The sequence below is a fragment of the Pyxicephalus adspersus genome, chromosome 7 (genome assembly GCF_032062135.1).
Source record: "Pyxicephalus adspersus chromosome 7, UCB_Pads_2.0, whole genome shotgun sequence".
Lineage (NCBI taxonomy): Eukaryota > Metazoa > Chordata > Amphibia > Anura > Pyxicephalidae > Pyxicephalus > Pyxicephalus adspersus.
This window is the reverse complement of record NC_092864.1, coordinates 65358337-65382949: the sequence shown is the minus strand read 5'-3', so window position 1 is coordinate 65382949 and position 24613 is coordinate 65358337. Positions and strand designations below refer to the sequence as shown.

General features: G+C 34.7%; 1 protein-coding gene across 2 annotated transcripts in view; it reads right to left on the bottom strand.

The window, feature by feature from the left end:
- COL3A1 (collagen type III alpha 1 chain) overlaps nt 1-24613 on the bottom strand; it is a 57011-nt gene that overhangs the window by 21829 nt on the left and 10569 nt on the right. The window contains exons 2-17 of one of the 2 annotated variants that reach the window (XM_072418796.1): nt 22862-23061; nt 19630-19689; nt 17026-17151; nt 14483-14563; nt 10508-10561; nt 9794-9847; nt 8960-9013; nt 6273-6326; nt 6116-6169; nt 5956-6009; nt 4111-4155; nt 3653-3706; nt 2104-2148; nt 1936-1989; nt 273-371; nt 144-188 (exon numbers count right to left, since the gene is read on the bottom strand). In XM_072418796.1, coding sequence (XP_072274897.1) covers nt 144-188; nt 273-371; nt 1936-1989; nt 2104-2148; nt 3653-3706; nt 4111-4155; nt 5956-6009; nt 6116-6169; nt 6273-6326; nt 8960-9013; nt 9794-9847; nt 10508-10561; nt 14483-14563; nt 17026-17151; nt 19630-19689; nt 22862-23061 — 1133 coding nt within the window. The remainder of the gene's footprint in view (nt 1-143; nt 189-272; nt 372-1935; nt 1990-2103; nt 2149-3652; nt 3707-4110; nt 4156-5955; nt 6010-6115; nt 6170-6272; nt 6327-8959; nt 9014-9793; nt 9848-10507; nt 10562-14482; nt 14564-17025; nt 17152-19629; nt 19690-22861; nt 23062-24613) is intronic. The other variant, XM_072418797.1, reaches the window with a different exon arrangement.

Sequence of the window (24613 nt, the reverse complement as noted above, 5' to 3'; positions counted from 1 at the left end):
TTTTTCAATGTTGTGATAAATAAACCTACAGATTATAGATAATTAAAAAAACAATTATGATATGTTATATGAGAGGTATGGTCTCAAATGTGAGGAGTACAGTATTTTTTAAACTATGGGAATAACAGGCAAATGACACTTACGATTTCACCTTTACCGCCAGGATTTCCATCTCTGCCAGGAGGACCCTAAAAAGAAAAAATAAATTACATTTTAATTTTATTGAAGAACAACAAGTTATATAAATATATATTTTTTTAAGAATTCCTTACAGAAGGGCCAGTTAGACCAGATGGACCTTGGGGACCGGGTTCACCTCTAGTTCCTGGAGCACCATCAGAACCACGAGAACCAGGAGCTCCATTTTCACCCTGCAGGATGATATAAAGGTAATCACTAGTTATAAATAAACAATGTTAAATAAAAAAATTACTATATAAAGCAGAACAGCCCATATTCAAATAAGTAACTAAATGTTTCATCACTGGAAATCCAGTATTGTTAGTTCCCATTAGCAGGTAAAGATGACCTAAACTAAATTTCTTACCTTACATAAAAGGGTAGACAACCCTTTAATATAAAGTAAAAACTACCTCCTTGTTTTGTTAAAGACCCAGCCTGAGCAGTGCGAGATAAGTTAATGTAGGAAGAAGACAGAACATGGTGGTGCCCGGCGCTTCTTCCAGGCAGGGACAAAGGAGGATTTCAGGACAACTCGGGACTAAACTTGGGAAAACCCTGCAAAGGTGAGTGAGTTTTTTATTTGCTACTTAAAACTGCTTACAAAAATTTTTACCATTAAACCGAATAAGTTTCTTTTTTGGAACTTAGTAAATTTAGTCTTAATTTCCTGCCATCACTAAAAATGGATTCGGTGACCTTCACTGAGTGAGCATAATAACTTGGTTAAAATGACAAACCCCTTTACATGGGTATTCTAGTCTCACCTTAGCCTGAACAAGTATTTTGTATTAATACACTTCTCATTTAAGATTGCTAAATAGAAGGTCTGACTCTATGCTTTAAAGCCCAACCTCAGCCATATTCTTTCTGGTAAGAGTGCACAGAGGCTATAACTTTAAACAGACTCACACTGTTCCTGATTCTACTGCATCAAAAGGTTTTGCTACTGTATGTTAAGATAAAAACCTAAACAGTTACATAAGCAGTAACAAAAATCTGATGGTTCCGATTCTTAAGGAAATGTTGGAATGGCAACTCTGTGGCTAGCAACACATCGTCAGAGGCAGAGACGTGCAGAAGAAACTTGTGACCTCTTTGGAATTGCTTTCTTACTTGCCCTGAAGACTGTGGAATCTTGCTCACTAGTGTCAAGGCAGGAAAAGAGAGACATATTGGTGGCAGTACTAGCTAAGGTCTGGTGTCATAGAGATCATCATCTCTTAGCGATCCTGACAAATTGCCAGCTTCGAGATCACCCATGTGAAAAAAAATATTGTAAAAAGAACCGTTATCCATCTCTGGATCAGATCCATTCTAGGTTTGCTAGATTGTCCAAGTTTTCCCATGATAGTCTATCTTCTCCAGTCTTGGAGAGATTTTAAAAATCAGACCCATATTCTCCAGGTAAACCGCTAAATGCATTTCTGTTGTCATGCAACCTTTGGGTTTTCCATTTAAGCTTTTGTAAATATATCACACAAATATATCGCTTTTGGAAATAGAAAGCCTTGTTGTGTAATTTGGTATTACTGCACATAGTAAACATAAAACTGTCTGTAGATGTATGTAGATGTAGATGTAAGACATAGATGTAGAAGTAAAAACACAGTTGACTGTAAAAACAAGTCATGTCATTGATTAGCTTTTTTCACATTTTGCTCATGTCAAAGAAGCTGTTTATTTAATATATATATAAATATATACTAAATCTGTTTTTTTACCATTGTCCCTTAGATTATAGGTCACAGTTACCTTGGGGCCTGGTCCACCAGGAAAACCGGCATTACCAGGGGGGCCGGGAGGACCCTGCAATGAAAAAAGATGATTATCCATTTAAATACCTTATTGTAATAATAAGCAATATTATAATATATAGCAATACAGTAAAAAATAAAACAATGAACATGTAAAAAATCTTACAGGTTGACCGGAAGATCCAGGAGCGCCATCATTACCACGAGCACCCTGAAATACACAAGAAAGGTATATTAATATTTAAATTTCTGTTGCACTGCAGAAAGGAAGTCTTTGTGTTACTCATAATGATAAACCCATATAAATGATTTATTACTGTTACCTGCCTACAAACTCCATACCTAATATTTCTTATGAGCTTGCATGCTGAGTCTGCAATTTGTTCACTAAAATCCTGACTACTATAATTCTCTCACCTGTACACTTGTCACATCTGTAATATGCTAATCAATGCACTTTGGACAATCTATCTGTCTTTGAGAAATCTTTGCAGACAAGTAACACAAGTTGTTCATTTGAAAATTGAGCTGAGGTTGCATATAGCATTGGTCTATTCTCCTTGATCCCCAACAGCAGAACTTTAAATTCCACCCCCTCCACTAAAGTGTAAATTGGGTTAAATATTATTATTATTTTTATTATTAATAACAAATTAAGTAGTTTTTTTAATTTTCTTTTTTACTATTTAATCTTTTTTAATATTATGTTATATGAATTATTATGTGTGTGAAAAGGCCAGTAACGAAAATTATTTTAAAATGTTCTAGCTAGATTTTTTAACTGACATATGTCCTAAATGATTTCTGTATTGAGATACTGAAATTCTTTGGAACAATATTATTTTCTTCCTTTATATGTACCCATAAAAATCATTAAAATATAATTTCTATTACCTATTTAATAAATGGACATAATAGTGGATGTGTTACAAACACCTAGACAAGTTTAAATGTATGTCATTTCCATTCCAATGGGCTGAATGAGGAAGAACTTTCCAGGTAAGTAGTAGATATGTGAATAACTATTTGAGGCTGAATATAATATAGGAGAAAAAAAGTTTCATTTCTTATAGTTTACTAGTTACTATAAGTTCTTTTTGCAAGATGTGTTGTTTGCAAAGTATTACATAGAGGTATGTGGATTTTCTTGCATTTACATTTGTAACTGATGATAACAAGTGAGAGCTTTCTAATATTAACGTTTTAGAAAACGAGCAATTTCTGTATATATTAAGCTAAGAAAAAGATACACAACTGCTCAAAAAACAATAAATAACTTTAAAACTCTAGATAAATATGTAATTACATAGATGTAGTAAAGCAGGGTCTGATCCTCTGCCATGGAATAATTGGTATTATAGTTTCCTCTTCCTGTTCTAGTGGCCTCATTTACCAGGAGAGGAAATCTTGTTAACTTAACCTTCATCAAATATACCAAAGTGTTATAATGCTGTCTGTCTCCATCCCCCCATTGTCAATGGTGTATAAGAAATTATGGAAGAGAATATTACAGCCTCCCATGGTTATTGCAAACATGAAGATCCGATATAAACCTTCTACTAGTACTATTATCCAAATACTCTCTCAATCAAAAAGAAGCAAAGGCATTCTCTATTCATTAGAAAAATGTATTATCATTATTTCAAATGAATAGTTTAATAACAAGTAATAAGTTTAAATAATGGCTACAATGGATCATAAAAAAGGAAACTTACAGCTGTTCCAGGTGATCCAGGACGACCTCTTTCACCAGGCTGACCTCTTGGACCCTAGAAAGAAACAAAACATTCATTAAATACATCTTTTATTAATATTATTCTGCTAATAAACACATATATTGTTATGGTGATGTATTATATTAGGTGTAAAATTATATAAAAAACAGATAAATAATATTCTCATATATATAGAGTGATATTTTAGTCTTTACTTTGCTATCTGAAAACGGAACTTTATATATTTGGCATAGCCGGACAGTTTTTCATTCAGGTGTGTAGCCAGTAGCCAATATGCTGTATGGCAAGAATGGTGAACATTTTCACACGCTATTCACATGCAACAAAAATAAACAAATGCTACATGTATGCAAAGTGGCTAAGTGTATGCTAAGGCTACATTTCTAGTGATTTAAAGTCTTCAATATTTATTCAATACAAAGACAAAAATGACTTACTGCACTGCCAGGTAATCCATTGTCACCAGGAGCACCAGGTTCTCCCTAAAAAAAAATAATAAAAAATACAATCAAAAACTTTTTTCAGTATCATGTATATAAAATTCTGTACAATATTATGAGCAAAAATTAACTTATTTTGTCTTGTCTTACTGCTTTAAATAATATATCCTTTATTAAAATGTACCTTAGGCAAGTTAAGGGAGCCCAATTAATTTTGAATAGACTGTCAATAAAACTTAAAGCATGAAAAAAATGCACCAGCAATTTCAGCTACTTAATGCAACATAATGAATGCCACGTGTGTTGTGGTGCCCTGTACTATAGGACCATTAATGTTTATGTGCCATTCTAAAGTATTGGCCCCAGTACCCTTAGTACCATGCTTTATTGTGTGTTGCTGGGAAGCCAGCTGTAAAGTGCACTAATGCACTTTAAAAAAAAGCATTAAAGGGGCAAGAAATATCATCTATCTCTGTAACTACTAGAATTGTAAAGTAATTTGCTTCCAAACCAAAGATCACAATAAATAATTTGAGGTCTGTTTCTGGTGATTTACTAATAGCTTGTAAACATCTCATATGGGTCCACATTAGATGGCTGGCAGACATCTAAGCTTCTGATTGCCATAGAAAACAGCTAAGATTTCTGTGTCTCTTTTGTGAACCTTAAACATTTTTCACAATGTTTAAAGTAAAAGAATTTAGTGAGGGCTTAATTTAAAGTGATTTTATTGTTCACATTTTTTAAAGCAGGAAATGTGACTTTCACTAAATATTGACTGGTGGTAAAACAATCAATGATATTTAAACACAATACCCTGTATAATTCATCGGTATTGATTGTTTGGTGAATGTCAGATGGATTCATAAATATGCCCATTAGTGTGCATGAACTTGGCAAAGGTTTACTTAAAGCCAAACTCTTGTACATAGTTTACATAGTAGTAAAAAGACATAAGTCCATCAAGTTCAACCAGTGGGGATTATAATAACAAAATCCCTATGGTCAGGTGATCTAGAGGAAGGCAAAAAAAAACCCCTGGTACAATTTGCTCCAACAGGGGAAAAAAATTCCTTCCTGATTCCATGAGGCAATCGGATGTTCCGTGGATCAATGGTCTCTGTAATATTTATTTTAAAGCCTTAATACCCAGTTATATTCTGTGCTTTTAGAAATTATCCAGCTTTTTCCTAAAGCAATCCATAGGAGTTCCTGAAACTAATTCCTGAGGCTATTCCATATTTTCACAGACCTTACAGTGAAGAATTGTATAGTGGGTATCTACATTTTATTTAAACAGATAATAAACTGTTATTGTATTAAAGGTTTTTGATATTCAATTCTTTCAATAAGGGATAGTCCAGATAATAACCATGTATATTGTATATGGGAATGGAACAAAGATATGTGTATAGAATATAAGGGAAATACAATGCACAACTGAACAGCTCACTGTGTGTATGTTACATAAATGAGATATATATAATGGAAACAAACTAAGGGATATCTCTAATGAAAGGGAATATGGGGGCATCAGAATACTCCATTATAGCGTTTCTCATCCAGGGTTCCTCTAGAGGTTGTTAGGGGTTCCTTGAGCCACTAAATAATCAAAACCTCTCAGGTCAGTTACTACTGGCACCAATGGTCTTTTGGGCTATCTGACATTCTTCCCACTTGCCAGCAATGTAAGAGACATTCTTCCCATACTAATATACTGTGAGCTGTGGATTTATTAGTTATAGCGGGGGTTCCCTGAAGACCTGAAAGGTATTTCAAGAGTTTTCCTAAAACAAATTATCTGTATCCACTTTTAACAATCCTTAATAAAAATGTACTTACCCTGAGTCCAGGAGCACCAGTGTCTCCCTTTGCGCCATCTCTTCCATCAATGCCCTGTGGAATTAGAAAATGATTAATGCTCCTTGTAGCAGACCACTCCACTATTACTAAAAGATCCCAATAAATGTATCTGCATGATGTGTTTATTGTATACACTTACTCTGTGGCCTTTCATACCAGGGAAACCAGCCATGCCAGGTGGTCCTCTGTTGCCCTGTAAAACAGAAGTTATCATTCTTCTAGCTATACATTATAAGAGTACTTGGTTCAGCTTCTGCTATAGAATAACGACAATCCATACACATATAATCACTTACAGGAGCGCCAGCCACTCCACGTTCTCCGGGTCTGCCTGGTCGGCCTGATTCACCCTAAAATATAAAAAACAATCATTTATATACAGATTTATGAGATAGTTAGAGCAGGAATCCCATAATTTGGGATACCAATGGTTACAAATCAAGAGGGATAGCTAACAAACAGAAGAAAAGTTTTGAAAGTATAGGGGGTTTGTTGGTGATGTGTGAGAAGTGTTATCTAAAGGTTTTTATGATCTTTTTCTGGTTCCCCAACACATGATTTTAGCTGCTGGGAGCCCAGAATATTTGCATATTGTACTATACCTACTCTTATAGAGATGCCAACAATGAGACTTAATACAATAGAGAAAATAAGGAATGTGTAAGATTCTAGATTGTAAGCTCTTCGGAGCAGGGTCCTCTCCTCCTCCTGTGTTACTGTCTGTCATTTGCAACCCCTATTTAATGTACAGCGATGTGTAATATGTTGGCGCTATATAAATCCTGTTTATTAATAATAATAATAATAATAATAATAATAATAATCTTGTTCACACAAATGCGATAAAAGTCATTTGGATTCTGCAACGCCTGCCAACCAAGTGAACATCTCACTAGGCTTGGCATAGTTCCATACTAGTCACCGAACATTTCAGGTGCCCAGCAGAGCATCAAACAGCATGCCCAGTAATCCTTTCAGTGGCATGAGTATGTAAACCGATGTAATAGATAGGGGAGCGAGGGAGTATGCACTGTATTTAATTGTTTACTGTTTATTATTAAATGAATGGCTGGAAAGACATGATACCCAAACATTAATAAAAAGGCAAAATGATTACCCCATAGAAAACTAAAAAAGCTAACAGCTGAAAGATCACTATTTTTATTATTGAAAGATTGCCGATTTATGAAGTGGCAATAAGCCTTATCAACTATTTATGATTGCCAGTTAGCCATAGCTTATTTAAAAGTGGTGAAAGCCATAGGATACAATTTGATTTAGTTTTTTATCTAATGTGATCTTATATGGGTATGGGTACAATTCTAGTGATCATCGTCCATAGTGTATGTCTATGGGTGGCAAGAAAGCTGATCAGTTACTCCATTTACTGTAAGTGAAAGTTCTTTTCTGATTGCCACTTTAGGGTAATTATAGTACAGTGAAATTTAAAAGTAACCGATAACTTTTTTATAACTTTATGACTTTTTGAGAATAATAGTACCTTCGTTTTCTATAAAATTTAATACATTATTGATATATAAAAATAATTATAAAAATGTATATATGTATATGTATATACGTATATGTATATATATATGTATATATATATTTTTTATATATTTCTAAAAATTGTTTTCAAAGCTTCATAAAACTATTTATTGTCAATCTTTTATCCTAGATTGTAAGCTCTTTGGGACAGGGTCCTCTCCTCCTGTGTCACCGTCTGTCATTTGCAACCCCTATTTAATGTACAGCACTGCAAAATATGTTGGCACTACAAAAATCCGGTTTATTATTATGATTATTATTACTACTAATAATAATATTAATAATAACATAATTGCTTGAACTTTACTCTAAAGTGTGAACCAACACATACAGTCTGTACCACGTTCCAGCCTGGTCTAATAGCTTTGCCAACACTGCCATCTAGTGGACTTTTTATTTCATGACAACTTCTCCAAAATGTGTGTGCTTATAGATAGAAACATTCTCTTCCTTAAGAAAAAAACTTTTCAGATTTTATTACATAAACTTTTCTACATACATTTTTAAAATCCATGCCACAGGTTTTTATCTTTTAACCAGGAACCATGAATTTGACAAAATTAATACTGGTAACTTCTGAAAGTCCTGAATTCCTGGTTGTCATACTGATGATCTGCTTTCACTGTATTCTAAGCCAATGACCCTACATATGCAGATGGCTTTACTTGCTGCAAGCTAGCCCTGGGTCATTGACTTGTGGGGGACAATTATTAAACAAATTAATGACACAGAAGCAAACTTTGCTGCTTCTAACTTAGAAAAGTCCTTGCAATAGGTTAACACTGTATCAGTGACATTGCATTCAAATTCCTGGAAAGGTTTTGGAGGCTCTGAGACAAATCTACTTTATTTATTATACGATGGGGCAGAGCATAATTAAGAAGTGGTCAGAGTCAGGTTTTATTCAGTTTTAGTGCAACTTTACAGAAGTTGATAGAGGGATTTATGGCTCAAGCAGTGAACCTGTCACACAATCTAACTGGTCTGTTTAACAATAAATTCCTATGTGAAGAATTTATAGATATTCCTAAAAACGGAGAATCAGCTGTACAGCCAGAGACTCAGGGTAGGTCAGTCTGTATATATTTCCTATGTTAAGTCTCTTTTCTTGTGCTGAATATTTACTGTAATACAATTATTACCAAGAATTTAGGAGCATCTCACCAATGATAAATGCTTAAAATTTACTCAGATATAATGATTTATATTATTAGGGATCCTGCCTATGGAGATGACAGAGGACCTGTCATTGCAGTATCTCTCTTTTACAGTATTAGAGTAATTGAATATCCTATGAGAGGTTCCAGATGTTTAAATTATCATGTTTTCCTATATGTGTGTGTAAAATATCAAAAACATAGAACAATAATGTTTAATTACTTGCAGATAACACCATTAGAGATACACTGCTTAAAGAGATGAAAAATTTACTCACGTCTTTTCCTGGTTGACCAGGAGGGCCTGAAAGTCCAGCAGGGCCTGCAGGTCCCTACAATTACAGAAATAAATTATAGTAAATACAAAGAAGTGAAAGTGCAAAATAATGAATCTTAGTTCTGTGGCTAGGGTATCATTGTGAAATGGAATGACACATGCCAGGCAAAACTAAAAAATAAACTTTGAGATACAAACAGGAAGCCAACAATACTGCCATGGCTTTACATCATTCCGGTAACTTCTGTTAGTGATCTGTAATCGTCTGGTTGGACTACCAGTGAACTGCTCCCAATTGACTGCGGGTTTAACCCGTCCTGGGTACTAAGTTTTAATCACTATGGACCCAGGAGCAGTGAGGTGAAGTTAATGACGATTAGTTAGAAAAATTTACCCCCCCCAAAAAATGGTGGTTAACAAAATTAAAAACAATTTTACATGGACATTGTATGATAATTACTTGTGCATTCCGGGTGCAGATATCACTTTGTAATATCTCAGGAATTGCTTGTCATTGGGGGGACATGTTGGCCTAAAAACCTGCCTGACATCTTGGTAATATTTATTATAAACCATATGGTCCTTTGGAGTCCAATTAATCATCAGCTATTAGGTAAGCAAACCCCCTTCTGCTGCCAGCCTGGTTTGGGCCTACAAGTAATGCCATCAGTTGTGTGCATTAGCCCATGTAGGTAAATACCCAATGATAGCCCATTGTGTCAGGCATTTGGTTTATTATTATTGACACTTGCAGCCACATTGAAAGTCACATATACAGGAACAATGATATAAAAGATGAGAAAATCTCACTGTTTGTCATGTTTAAAATACTTACAGGTGGTCCTGGCTGTCCAGATTCACCAGGGGGTCCTTGATATCCATGAGGTCCCTAAAACAAATTGACAATTTAGTGCAAATATATGTCATTAATTTCTATGGACATGTTCTTAACTAAATTCCTTGTTTCTAGAGCCTGTTTGTTGTGTAAATGTACAGTAGATTTTCATTACCGGATCAATTTAATGACTATTAGACTGGGTATTGATCTTCATGTAATCTAAACTAATCTAAATGTCTCCTGATTGATTTTTTTTGTTATGTGAGTTGATAAAACGAGTGTTAAAAATAAAAAATAGTATTTTTTTATCAAATATATGATATTAGAGAATTTTTATCAATTACAATTTCTCCAAAATTGACAATTGAAGAAAATGGCCCTGGTCATGATGTGTACTTGTAAGGCAAAATTAAAATGTTTGTATACCTGGCAACTCAATATTTGAAATTCTTACTAAAACTTTTACTTTTTTTTACCATTTGCTAATAGATGGATTTCTCTGTGTGAGAAATCTGCACTGCCTGCTTTCTAAACATTCTATTTTAATGTTAGTCTTATTATTTCTTTGTTTATTCGTTTGTTATTTTTTTTACTATATTCACATATTGAATAACAAATAAATATTTTAAAAAAGGAACAGTAAACTACTAAACCAACATTATATACAGTGCAATCTATACATTTTTATAATAAAACAGTCATTATACTTACAGGCTGTCCAGCAGGGCCACTTGGTCCAGGTGGGCCAGGAGGTCCAGGATGACCCTATATAACAAAAGGGGAGAAGGGGCACATTAAATTACTATGTTATTTATGGCCATTAGGCCTCAATTAAAGCTTTCAAACTAGTCTCCTGCATTGCTTGACATTCCACAGTAGTTCATTTATGCTTGTTCAGTTTTATTTTGTTTTAATATATAATATATATACAGGTATTGTATTTATGTAAAGTAAATATTCATCAATCAAATATTAACACGGTGAGAAAACACAACTAAGGTAATTCCCTTGCGAAAAAAGGGTAAGGCTTGTCAACTAGACAATAAATGCCTGAATGGTTATTGTAAGAAAAATGTCTTATACCCGACGGGTTTCGCCGATAGGCTTCTTCAGGGGACCCATTAAGATTGTGATAGAAGGTTGATAGAAGGTGATAAACAAAAATGCTCAAGAAAAAAGGAGAGAAAAAGGTTGTTGGGTTGAGGCTATAGGTTGATGTACAAGTCTTTCTTTGCAGGAGAACATATGGTGGAGTAGTGACAGGATAGTAAAATGTTCCAGGAGTTCTATCCAGGTATTACGGGCTGGGTTTGCCATTCATTGCCCAGACAGTATAAAGCCGGGCGCTGTGTGTAGAACTGTGCGCAGCCCCTAAGTGAGCTCTAACACTTTTCTGTGTCAGTAAAAACCAAAAAGCTACAATAAAATTTTATTTTTTGCATTTTTTGCTTTACAATGCCTTCATGTAGGAACCTGGTACCATCATGCACTTTTTATTCAAATATAGAGTTTGAAGAGTTTTGGAAGAATTATCTTCCATCCATTTAGTTGGAAAAATAACAAAGGTATTTGGAAATAAACTGAACCATGTCTTTATTTGATGAGGGATGTAAATATTAATGCTTTTTGCATGTTATTTGTACTTTCATAAATGCTTTTTGCAAACATCATCCATTACCAGATGTCACTGGTAAATTAGCACTGCGAAAACTCACCAGAAGGACGTACATTATTTATTCCTACAGTCTTATAAAAATTCTTTGCCAGTCCTCAGCTTAATCCTTTTAATGTCTGCAGATAAATGCCCTCCTTTGAAGCAGTAAGTCCAATAAATTACTCGGGTGAGAAGCAAGTTACACTTCTCTATGTCTTTTTATAGCATGTAGAGCAGCAATTGCCTAATGTAGGCATGTTTCTCATGGTAAGCAAGTCCAATGTCTGCTGTTCATATTTACTTAGTAGATTAAATCTGACTTTTGAGATAAAACCAGGGATGTCTAAACAGTTTAAAATGATAAATCTGTATTTAAACTTTCGGGAAGTTGAACCAGTTGATTTTAACTCAATAGAATACTCCATTGGCAAGATCAACATATGTGTTTCCAGTCTTTAATCAGTTTTCCTACCAAATTTGTACGGTATTTCAATGATGGAGGATTCAACACTGGACAGCGGAAAAAGTACTACAGAAGCGAGAATTTACTGCTAAGTTACCAAAAACAGTGAATGATTTGATCTTTCAGGTTTCAACTATACTTGTCTGTTTAACGAGCGTTATTTCATTATATCCTACTCAAATATTGTCATATCCACCAAGTATCTCAACCTCTTTGTCCATTTTTCCATATACCTAATATAACTATATAATAAAAATATTATTTATATTTATATATTATATAATAATAGTAATATATACTATTTATATATTATATAATTTAAATATATTATATATATATATATATATATTATATAATTTAAATAATATATATTTTTATTACTCAAGAATTACTGTAGAATGTCAAGCAATTGGCAAAATGAAAAGAATGTATAACAACAAATGCTAAACTTCAAAATGATGTAGAACTATGATTGTAATAATAATCAAGAAGAGCGTGGAGGATCCAAAATATGTCACCAGATTCTTCTTTCAAATCCTGCTAACTTAGTCTGCAGTCAAATAATAAATGCTGTAATGGAATGTTAATCAGTAACACATAATGAATCATGTTATGTTGTATGATATGTTAGGAAAAACACCTCCTCCAGACTGTGGATTAGATGAGTTTGAATTAGTAGGAATGAATGTCATCATTACTAGAATGAAAAGCACTGGTTAAATGATCATGCAGCATATACATATGTCTAATAAAGAAGAGTTAATACTAACTTAACAGTAAACAACCTATACATGTATTAGAACTGAATAAAATAACTCATTAATATAGAGGTAAATGTTTCATGCAAGAACATTTATTTATTGTTTATCTTTTAGTATATAAATGTATATTATGAAACAAAATGTTGGTATGTTAAGTAACTACATTATCTGAATAAATGGCTGAACAAAAGAACAATGAATAAGAATAGTAATAAAAGTAACACTAGCATTATATTTGCTCTTATTTACTTGTTGGTTAAATCATTGGGGGTTTCTATTACCCCAATCTAATGAAGAGATCTCTTTATTATATACATCTGCCTGTTTGATATGACCATGATATATTTATATAGTAAATGTGTATTATTATTCTTATTAAACAATTGCAACCATTTGTGTCAGTTTAAAATATCCATCACTACTTAAAATAAGGGTAGTTTCAAGTAGGGGATAACAGTGGGGTGTCTACTAAAGAGAACAATGATAGGATCACCTTGAGATAATGATGAATAACCTTTCCTGTATTGAAAATAATTATTCATAAAAAATACTCCCTTTCTAAGCACTATATATGTTCGTGAACAGATGATCTAGAAGAATGTAAAGTAATATTCATAATAAATACTTATGTTTGGCAAACTGTTTGGGAATAAATTGCTTTTGTTGGCATATTTATATACATAAAATGGTGCTTCCATCTGATATTTAGAAAAATGTTTAATAAATATTAGTAGACTTTAGTTATTTTCTCCATGCTTTAATTCATGATGAAATTATGTTAAAATTAGTCACCATGGTTAAGCTAAGACATGGCAATAAACAATGAAATAATCACAAAGCCAGGATTTGTAATGCAGTCAATTTACTTTTCCAACAAAGTGATGTTTGCTACACCCAGACAGGTTAAATGTTTAGATCAGTTATTTCATTTTTCTGACAGCTGAACTCCAGTTAAAAAAAAATTAAATATTAAGTTGATATAATTAGGTTCATATAGTACAGATAGTCCCCGAGTTAAGGACATCCGACATACGGACGACTCCTAGATACGAACGGGGCTTCCGTGCTCGTTCATGTGCAGGACGGAGGATTGATAGGGGGGAGGGGGTGGTTTGATGTAGCGGAAATACAAATCAATTGGCAGCTCAGATAATTCACATATATGAATTTCAAGTCTGTTTGGCTGCCTGCCTGGAGTTCAACTTGTCTGGTTGCAGCTATTGATATTTTGCTGGTCTGGCAGCACATTTAGCCCATTGGTACAATGAAAATGATCCCCTCTTACATGAAAAATGATTTAGTGGGATACAATTTGTTTGGACCTTTTCAATAACTGGCCTTAACATTTTAATAATTTTCTTGGATAACGTTTTGGAAAGAAGTGTGGCAATAATCAATTGATTTTGGTAAACATATTGCCTGGTCCATGAATACCTTTTCACTTTGAATACATTAACCCGTCACATTGAATGAAAGTTTTTGCTGTGCCCATTTCTAAAAGCAAACAGCAATGAAAATCCATATCCATAGGCATTTCCTGCAATCTGGATGCATTCAGACTTTTTAGCAAATTGATATGGGCACAGTGGGGCTGTGCTCATTTCAATCAACCTTGGCAGAAATTGGAACAATCACCCTGAACCTGTCTGGGTATTTGATGGGTATACAGGTTTTCTGTATCATCTGCTTTATTCCTTTAACAAGTTTAAGCATTTAGTTCTGTGATCCACAATCTGTTAAAATCCACCATTAATAAATGTTTCAAAAAAGGAAAGTTATGTGGGATAAAATGAAGACTAGAATCTTACGGGCATTATTTGACCCCCCATGTGACCTGCGCCAGATTTGAAATCATATCCAGATTTGGAGTCATATTGAGGACTGTAGTTCTGTAAAAAAGAGTATTGAAAAAGAATTATTGGTTAAAATACAGAATTATTTTGCTTACAGGATCCCCTTCTTGTTTTGGACTTTTTCTTGCAATGATAGCATAAGAGATTGTAAATGCAATCATTTGTAATATATAACTGTACAATGTTTGCATGGATATTTATAGTATGAATAGAAGTCATGACTATGAATACGTTATGTAATGAATACAGTTGTACTTATTATATATCCAGCACATTTTATTATTAAACTCATAATAAAAAGCTTTTCAATAAAATAATTTAAATCCTAAAATGAAATAGTAGTATTTATTTTGTTGAAGTCAGTCCAGTACAAGATAGATAATAATTGCTTAAAATAGCTTTGTCACAAAGATATCTGATATACACGTTATAAGGTACCACCACATACCTATGGTCAGCCTTTAGTGCCCCCATCTCCACCCAAATGCTAGGCCATTCTGGTTGGTGGCACTCTCTGGTAGTGGTAAAACGTGTCCTCCCTTTCCCCTATTGGCCATTAGCCCATTACAATGATGGGCTAATTAAAGGTATTGGGGTGGGAGTGGGTGTAAAGTTTTAGAATGGCCTGGCATTTGGATAAAGCAAGAGGACAAAAAGCTTCTTTATGTATGAACATTTAAAATGTTAGAATGCAAGAGACATTTTAATGTTTTAACCATTTTTTTTAATTGATTAGGTCAAATGGACAGCTATGAATGTTGGTTCCTTTAAATCAGAGAACTATACTGTTTGTCAGTTATTACCAAAAATATACAAAATCTGTGCGGGCACATTCCAAATAGAAGAATTTAACACATGGAACCGTTCAAAAATGAACAAATACACATTATTCCAAACTAACTGCAGGTTTGACTTCAGCATCAGTCCTTTGCCAGAATGGAAAAAACGAAGTATGATGTTGTAATATACACTACATAAATTCACTAGTAAATATAAATTATTTAGAAGTCCAGGCTACAGAACATTGCTTTCTTGGATCCTGTTATTTCTGGAATACAATCTGAAAACAATATACTTTAGGGCAGCGGTATGGCCGGTGCGCCCCCTAGTGGGGTCAGGAGAAGGATCAGGAGGAGCACCGGCCAGCGCCGTGGACCATGTCTCCTGTACTGATCGCAGGCTCAGGGCACAACCCATCCACTCTCACATTGCAGGCTCAGACCTGTGATGGGGGAGTGGGCAGGTTCTGGCACCATGACGTCACTCTGGGGGAAGTTTCTTCTCCTTGAGTAACACCCGGTTCCCCACGCATGCCTGGTCCGGAGTCTGTGAAATTATTAGTCCATGATGTATAAAAGGTTGGCGACCACTGCTTTAGGGAGTTCAGCAGAGCCTAAAAGTTAAACCCAAAATACAGTGCCCCCAGTGCTCATCAAACGATATCCTAAGCATGTGATTACCCCAGCCCTTCATTTCCCAAGTATTACCCATTAGTTCCTCTCTGGTATGGATAGTCATAAATGTGTATGTCAAGGGTGCTAATACAGCACCCATATTGCTTCTCTGCACTAGAAATGTAATGTTCTTCTAACAAGTTGTCTGTATGTTCTCCCCTATCCCCATTCTTTTCTGATTAATGTATGTTATCTTTAAGCTGAATGTAATACTTAGAAAGTTGGTCTGAGTATGGACACCCTTTATTCTTTTAATCTTAAACTAGCAGATTTATCTTCTCTAAATCTGACAGCTTCTTCCTTTGAAGTGCACAGAAACAGAGAATAATTCATTATCTGAATTGTAATTTAATGAGACTACATGATATTCCATTTGCCATGTGAAAGTGCTGGGCTCCACTTAAGTGAAACTCAGACAGTATGTCAGGAATAAGGAATTTCAAGTGATGCTATCTTTCTTCCAACAATATCATTTTCAAAGTATTCTAGAACCAAGAATTGTATTAGTTAAAGTTTCTAAATGGAGTGGGTGGGTAGAATGAGGAATGGTTAGAACCTCTGTTGTGTTCTTTTTATATATTAAATTATGAGTTGCCCCAGAGAAGGACTGGAGGGAAATCTTTCACTGGGGACACTTATTCTGGTGAAAGTGTAGATTTCTCTAGATTTGGAGAGATTTTCTAATTTTTCTTTGTGACGAAAGTGAAGATAAATCTCCCCAATGACAGGGGTTTAACCAATTCCCAAAGATAGATTGTAATACAAAACTTTTTTTGTATTACCAATCAGTGATGTTTTTATGTTGTATTGTATCCTAGATATCCTTCCTAGAAATTGACATAAATTTATATAAAGTAGAAGATATAATTGTACTTTAGATTTATCTTCAGATGCTGTTTCATATACATTAATGGAATTATTTTACTAACAGTAATCTAAATCCATTAACCCTTACTTTTACTAAAATTTAATGAAAATCTTACTATAAAATATATTAGAACCAAAGAAATAATAAATGTGAAAATAAAAGTAGAGTCTACATACCGGCTGTCCTCCCTCACCCATGGATGCGCAGCCTTCACAAACTCCTGGAGGGCCAGGAGGACCTGGAGGTCCAGGTACACCGGGTCTGCCGTTCTCACCATTTCTGCCAGGAATGCCAGGAGTGCCCTAATAACAAAAAGAGAGATAATGTATTTCATACAAGAAAATGCGAGAGTAGTAGATTTGGTATTTGTGATACTATTTGTATGTTCGTCTGTTTGTGCATCTTCACATTGTAATAAACATAACATTGGCTAATATCACAGTGATTCCTAATTGATTTTCTCAAATTAGGAATCAGCAGAAACAATTTTCCATAAATTTAGAATAAATGTTATAAACCTTTGTGGATATCATATTTAAAATATTGTATTGGCCAATTTGTTGTGTGTTTTTAAATCCTGTTTGTTTCAACCCCAATAATAAACTTTGGTCCCTATGGCCTCTTAAATATACAATATTGATCATTTTGAATACCTGTTGATCAAGTCAGAATTTCAGAGCTGTATTGTTCCCTGATTACACTCCGTGTTATCTCAACAAGTCATATCAGTCCCCAAAATGTTATCATAGACTAAAATACATCTTCCCCTATGTTTTGGGGACTAAGGACTTGATTTATTAAAGCTCTCCAAGGATACACTTGGAGCTCTGGAGAGGATACACTTTCATCAGTGAAGCTGGGTGATCCAATAAACCTGGAATAGATCTGTTCCATAACTAAAAACATTTGCTAACAAATAGCAAATCACTTTGTAGAAGTCCATTCCAGGTTTGCTGGATTGCCAAGCTTTACTGATGAAAATGTATCTTCTCCAGTCTTAGGGAGCTTTAATAAATCAGACCCTAAGAGAGGAGTGTTTGATGTATTTCTGGGCAAGGCTGACACAATTTCAAGCTGTCAACCCAAAACAGGAAATTAGTAGCTGAACACACTTTTTGATAGAGCAACAGGTATTTTTCTGTACTTCCAGGGTCTTCAAAGAGATAAAAAAAGGCAAAATGTGTAAAGGTGAACTCATCAATTACCCTTTATTGCTGATAATAAATCCTCTACTAGAAAAAGAGGCTGATTCACTAAAGGGATGAATGTTGTCTGCCAGGCCTGATTTTTGACAGGCTATATTTGTTAATATTTTATAGTCCTTTGTTATCGTTACATTGCTTCAAATACCGAGAATTCAAGTTCATTTTAAAACTCATGTATATGCTTTGAAAATAGGTAAATTTATCTTTATTGGAATTATGTTATTCACTTATTTCTTTTTGTATCATATGTTTATTGTAGTACCTTGATTTCTCAAACAAACCTTGAGGAAGCCCCCAGTGGGTGAAACGCGTTGGATAAAAGAAATCGAATTGCATCTTTGTTATGATCATACATCATTGTCTTTATTCATATAAACTAATTCATGGTGTAATCAGGCATGCTCAGCTTTAGAAATATATCTCAGCAAACCTTTTCTTTTGTATTTATGAGATACCAGTATTATCTTTACTAATTTTCTTTGTGTATTTTTTGTATATTATTTTAATACATTTGTTTTAGAACTACCTCATTGTTATCAAGACTATTTGCCTTAAAAAGCCTACTCTTTATACTCTTTCTAATTTCCTGATATTAAATCCTACTTTATCACAAATTCATATATGTTGGATTTTGCAAAAAAATAAAAAAAATAATACAATTGATATATCATATGTTATTAATAGACACATGTACCTGTTCAGAAATATATCTAAATTTGATCATGCACATTTTCAAATGACAGGGTATGAATTGTAGTTGTGTGCATTTTTTTCTTATTTATAATAGTCAGGGATAAAATTTTACATTCTTTTTACCCAAAGCAGTGACACCCAAAGCAGAGGGATCATTACAAGGTATTGTGAGAGCAATAAAGGAAGAAGCATTTCCTGCGGTGTCTTTTTAGTAAACCCATTGCAAATGAAATACAGGTAGTGCCTGAGTTAAGGGCATCCGACATACGGACGACTCCTAGATACGCTTGTGTGTAGGACAGAGGCTTGAAGGGGACAGTTTGTATGACTTGCAGAAGAAGTGTTTTGCTAGACACAGCTGAGGTTGTGGGTGATCTTAAGAGCTGAGCTGTTATGCAACATTTTGTAACTCTTTAATGACCAAGACAAACTCTGCAGTTTCTTTTTGCATATCAAAGAACATCCTGCATCAGAAGTTATTGAATGCCTAGGCTCCATAAAGTTTTTTTGCTTTGTTTGTTATTGATTTTTTACAGTAACTGACACCACGCAGCCTAATAATATGTTGGGCCAAACATCAGTCCTAATTGCATTCATTAAAATAATGTACCTGTTCTATCTTACATACAAATTCAACTTAAGAACAAACCTACAGTACCTATCACGTATGTAAACTGGGGACTATCTGTATGGATTTGTAATTCAAAGATTAGCTTAATAGTAAAGAGTCTTTTATCTGTACTCTAGGTTTACTTTATCATCAAAAATCATCAGAAATGGTCCAGTCCCATTGTGAACACAGCTGAGGCTGACAACTGAGAAAATTTCCAATTTACAGAGACATTTTGTTTATTTAAATTGTTGGTTAAAATAATAACTTACATTGTCGCCTTTTTGTCCTTTTTGTCCTGTCTTTCCATTTCCACCTGCACTTGGGGTAGGCTGTTGGTGAATAAAATTTTAAACAAAATTAAAAAAAAAATATATATATATTTGTAGAAATATTACATAAATACATATAAAGCACAATATAGAGCACAATATAAATACATGTATGAAGCAAGCTTATCTCTAAATCTATATACTGTTGTTCATATGTTTTATTAAGGAGCTATAAGGTATTGATAAGAGACAAGATAGTGTAGCTTCCATGCTCTGCTTATCTCCCGTGACTATTTGTAAGAAATGGATTGTCCTATAATAACCAGATTTTCATTATTCTAATTAATTGACATGTATCATTCACCTACTGAAATTACCAGCATGCAAATATGAAGATACCAGCTACAAATGAAGCTAAATCATTTTTAAATGAGTTGACAATCCAAACATAATACATTGTGTAAATTTTTACTTTATTCATCCAATCATCTGAAAACTAAACCCCTGTTCACTTATATCACATGCACATGATTGGACAATAAACCATAACAATAAAAAACAATTTTTATTTTAAACTTCTTAAGATCGGTCTTAACAAATCTTCGGTTTTACATATTCATTCTTAAATGTTTAATGCTCAATAAAAAAAAAAAATTGGTCACCACTTGTTGGCACATAGCTGTCATGATTGCAGGCTATACAGCCTAGCCGGTAGTTTGCCACGGGTTCGCTGGCCGGGATTAGGCTGGAACAAACTACCGGAGCCGCTGGAGCTGCCGGAGCCGCGTGTAGCTCTTGAGCCCTGTCTTGCTGTGGCTCCCTGAAGGGAATTCCCTCTCCTCCGCAATGTTCCCTATTTCCCCCGGCAGCGGAAGTGTTAACGCCGGCCAGGGTAAATAGGGAACATTCTCTTTCCGCCGTATGCATTGCGGAGGAGAGGGAATTCCCTTCAGGGTGCGTTCCTGGTGGAAGGCAGAGCCATTTGGGCAGGACTCGAAAGAGAGTCCGGCCTAGTGTACTCTGCCCACCCCTGAAATGAACTAGTGGCAAAAAGGTTTGATGACTCCTGTGTTAAAGGCTAGAGGTTTCAATTATATTTTAGACAATCAATTGTTGCAGAAAGGTTAAGTTAGGGGTAAATTTCAGGGTGGATGAATGGAACCTCTCTATTCCCCAACATGCAGTCGTAGCAATATAGTCCACTACATTAGCAGTTATAAATGCACTCCTGTGTTCCCCACAACCTGTATCTCTAGCAAAGTAAGTAGTCACTGATATGCAGATTTAAATTCAGAGTATTAATAAAAGTCAACAGCTACAACCTCTTTTTGCCTCTCTTTAACCACACTTCGGACTTATGAAGGTGATGTATCCAGACTAGTGACACATGACCAGTAAGAAATCAGGAGGTAAGTGCTAACCCAATATCTCTATTGTAAGTTGGGTTGCCTACTCTGATATGTAAGGATAGTTATGGAAGAAAGGAAGAGAAAAAAAGCCAGGGTATTTTTAGTACAATGTATTGAACAAAATCAAGTGTGCATATAGTTAGTTTCAACATATCAAGTGATGTTAGTCTCTCCCGCTGCACGATGTGAGGGGATGGACCAATACACTAGACAATCAATTTGTAAGAAAATATTAACAAATGAACGTCTCATATCTTGACGCGTTTGCCTCTCTGGGCTTCTTCAGGGCACTTGGTGGAGAGCGTTTGTACAATAATCAGGCTAATCATGGTAGGAGAGATGTCTCGTGAAAAACGGGTGCAAAAATAATGACACCACATTTTATCTGAAAATCTGGAACTGGTGACCTGTGAGCTGCAGCGTTTAGCAGAGGCGCTCCTTCTTGGTGCTCACACGCACAGCGCCTCTGCTGAACGCTGCAGCTATATGCAGACTTGATTTTGTTCAATACATTGCCGCACTAAAAATACCCTGGCGTTCTTCTCTTCCTTTCTGCCATGACCAGTAAGAAATTTAGGAGGTGTATTTCATGTGCTGGTTGTAAATTGTATATTGGCGACTGCCTATGCTTCATACTTGACCCAGAATCTCAGTGTACTAGAATCAGCTGTAGTATTACCATGATGGTTTGTTGCAATGTGCCTGATTTATTAAAGCTCTCCAAGGCTGGAGAGGATACACTTTCATCAGTGAAGCTGGGTGCTCCAGCAAACCTGGAATGGATCTGGTCCAGGATTGAAAACATTTGCTAACAAATTGAAAATACATTCCAGGGTTGCTGGATCACCCAGCCTAACTGATGGAAGTGTATCCTCTCCCTCCTTGGAAAGCTTTATTAAATAAGGCCCAATGACAATAGGTTTTGGTGCTCATTAGGGTATTCTTACTGAACTCTTTTTTTTTCTTTTTTTCATTTTACATTCATAAATGTATATAAAGAACTTCCTAAGCTATTTAGACACTACAATAGTAAATGTTATTTACAGCAAACTAGAGGAATATATTGGGGGATTACTGCAAAGTACAGTACAGTAGATCATACAGTTAGTGGCTTTCATATGAATATGTATTGCTGGACATGAATATTTATTCCAAGCATGGAGAAAGGGGTCTTGAGAAGTTTAGATTTACAAGTAAGGACACTTCACTAAACTATGGGAAGCATTGTTTAGTTTGGAGCAGATTTCTATTTTACTGCTAGCACATGGTATGTTAATGCTTTCTGCAGTACTTCGTATTTAATGATCACTAAAAGAAGAAAATATTTATTACTGTACATAAATCCAGCGTACTGGTCTGCATCCCATGACATGTACATGACAATGAACCCCGCATAACTCACTAGCCAGAAGCATGATTAGAGATAAAGCCGTTGACTCAAAGTTTGCATATAGTTTACAGGACGTTAGGACGCACATCTTTAGAAAAGGAAGGGAGAGTTTGAATCAGCTGATGGAACAAACAGTGGAGGCACTTCTATTATTTATGTACCTGGATAATACAAAAGAAAATGTGAAGGTTGCTATTGATGCTCTAAAAATACTAATTGCCTGGATTTCTCTGTTTTCTTTCTTTCTGAGTCACTGATCTGAAACAATTGTGCAACAATTAAAGGCAGAATCAATTTAGAATTCCTGATCTCAGGTCAGTGACTTTGGAAAATGTTAAATACAAGGAATCGGCATGGCAGTCAGTCAACAAGCAGTTGTAGAAGGTCGGGGTTTTCCCGTTTCTTGTAGTAGTCCTCTTGAAATAATACTTACACTTGGAGGTGATGGACATATTGGACAGCACTCTCCAAATGGAATCTCAGGGTTTTCGCACTCTGGGTCGGTGTCATCACACAGGATTTCATCACACAGAATGGATCCAGAGTCACAAACGCAGATTTGACATGGCTCTGGTTTCCAGACATCCCTGTCGGCGTAAACTTGTCCAAGATGAGTACATCCTCCTGCCTCCACTGTAGGAATAAAACATTGAAAACAAGTCAGTACATGGTGATTTGGGTCAGTCCTAATACCAATCACACAGTGACAAACCATTGAGCGTTTCCAAAAATGTAATACACATTTTGTGTCAGGCAACACTAGAAAAAAAACATTCATGGTTGTTTCTTGTGATTTTACACCCCATTATCTTCTGTGGACACATTCCAGCTTATTCTGCTTTTGGCCTCTTAAACTAAAGACAATTGTGGACACCCACACGGTCATTTTGCTGGTTAGTCCAAACTGGCAATGAGGGACACATACGTTTGAGAATCATAGGACTGTACTGCACTGTCCCATCCATGTATGTATGTATCCCATAATATTGTTCATTGCTCACAGTAATCAAACTACTGAAATATTTATAAAATGTAAACCATTATTTTATGTTATATATATATATATATATAGATATATATATATATATATAATTGTATTAGGTAGACAAAAGGATAAGTAATACACACACTAAAGAAACAAAAAAGCCTTTGATATATAAAATAATGGAAATATTTGAACATATCTCTTAGATTGTAAGCTCTTCGGGACAGGGTCCTCTCCTCCTCCTGTGTCATTGTCTGTATCTGTCTGTCATTTGCAACCCCAATTTAATGTACAGCGCTGAGTAATATGTTGGCGTTATATAAATCCTGTTTAATAATAATAATAAAAATTGGAAAAATAACAAAGGTGTTTGAAAATAAACTAAACCATGTCCTTATTTATTATTATTATTATTATATAAAACTTTATACATGATGCCATGCAGAGGATTTTCTTTATTCCTCTCGGTTTTTATTGCCATACACAATTAATTGCTATTTTATTACAATTATAGTGACAACTGACTAATGATTCCTAAATGAATATAAGACTAAATGACATTAAATGGAGTTAACCCAAATTTGCTCTAATGTTGTGAAATGTTTAAATTTAAAATGGAGTATATTGTAAAAAATATGTTCTCTTTAGCTTTAGAAATACACAAATATTAATGCAGTGCACCACTACTATTTCTCCAGCAGATGGCAGTATAGGACGGTGTTATTATTCTACTTGCACATCTGGAGCTAATGAATAGCATACCTGATTTGAACTTACTGAAATGAGATATCAGCTAAATTTTAAAAAAATTGCTGTTTTGGCAGATTTTTCACTGTGGAATAATTTTACTTTGGGGTTTATACATCTGCGCTGATTTAGGTTATTTAGTTCATTATTATTATATGCAGATGGGGATCATTTGTCAAAATAATATGGCACATGTAACATACATTACACAGTCACATTGAACCAAGGGTCACAAACAGTTGTTAAATGCATTGGGAAACTTATTGGCATGGTGATCTATAATTATAGGGGTGGATATGTAGCAAAAACAGCTGTCTTTGCAAATTGTGAAGTTGAGGATTAAGTTGTATTTAATGTATACTGCTTTCTCAGAATTAGATTTGAATGTTATGAATGAAATGCCAAGAAAAATGACTTCTCTTCTCTTGTGCTGAATATGTTTAGCTATTTCAA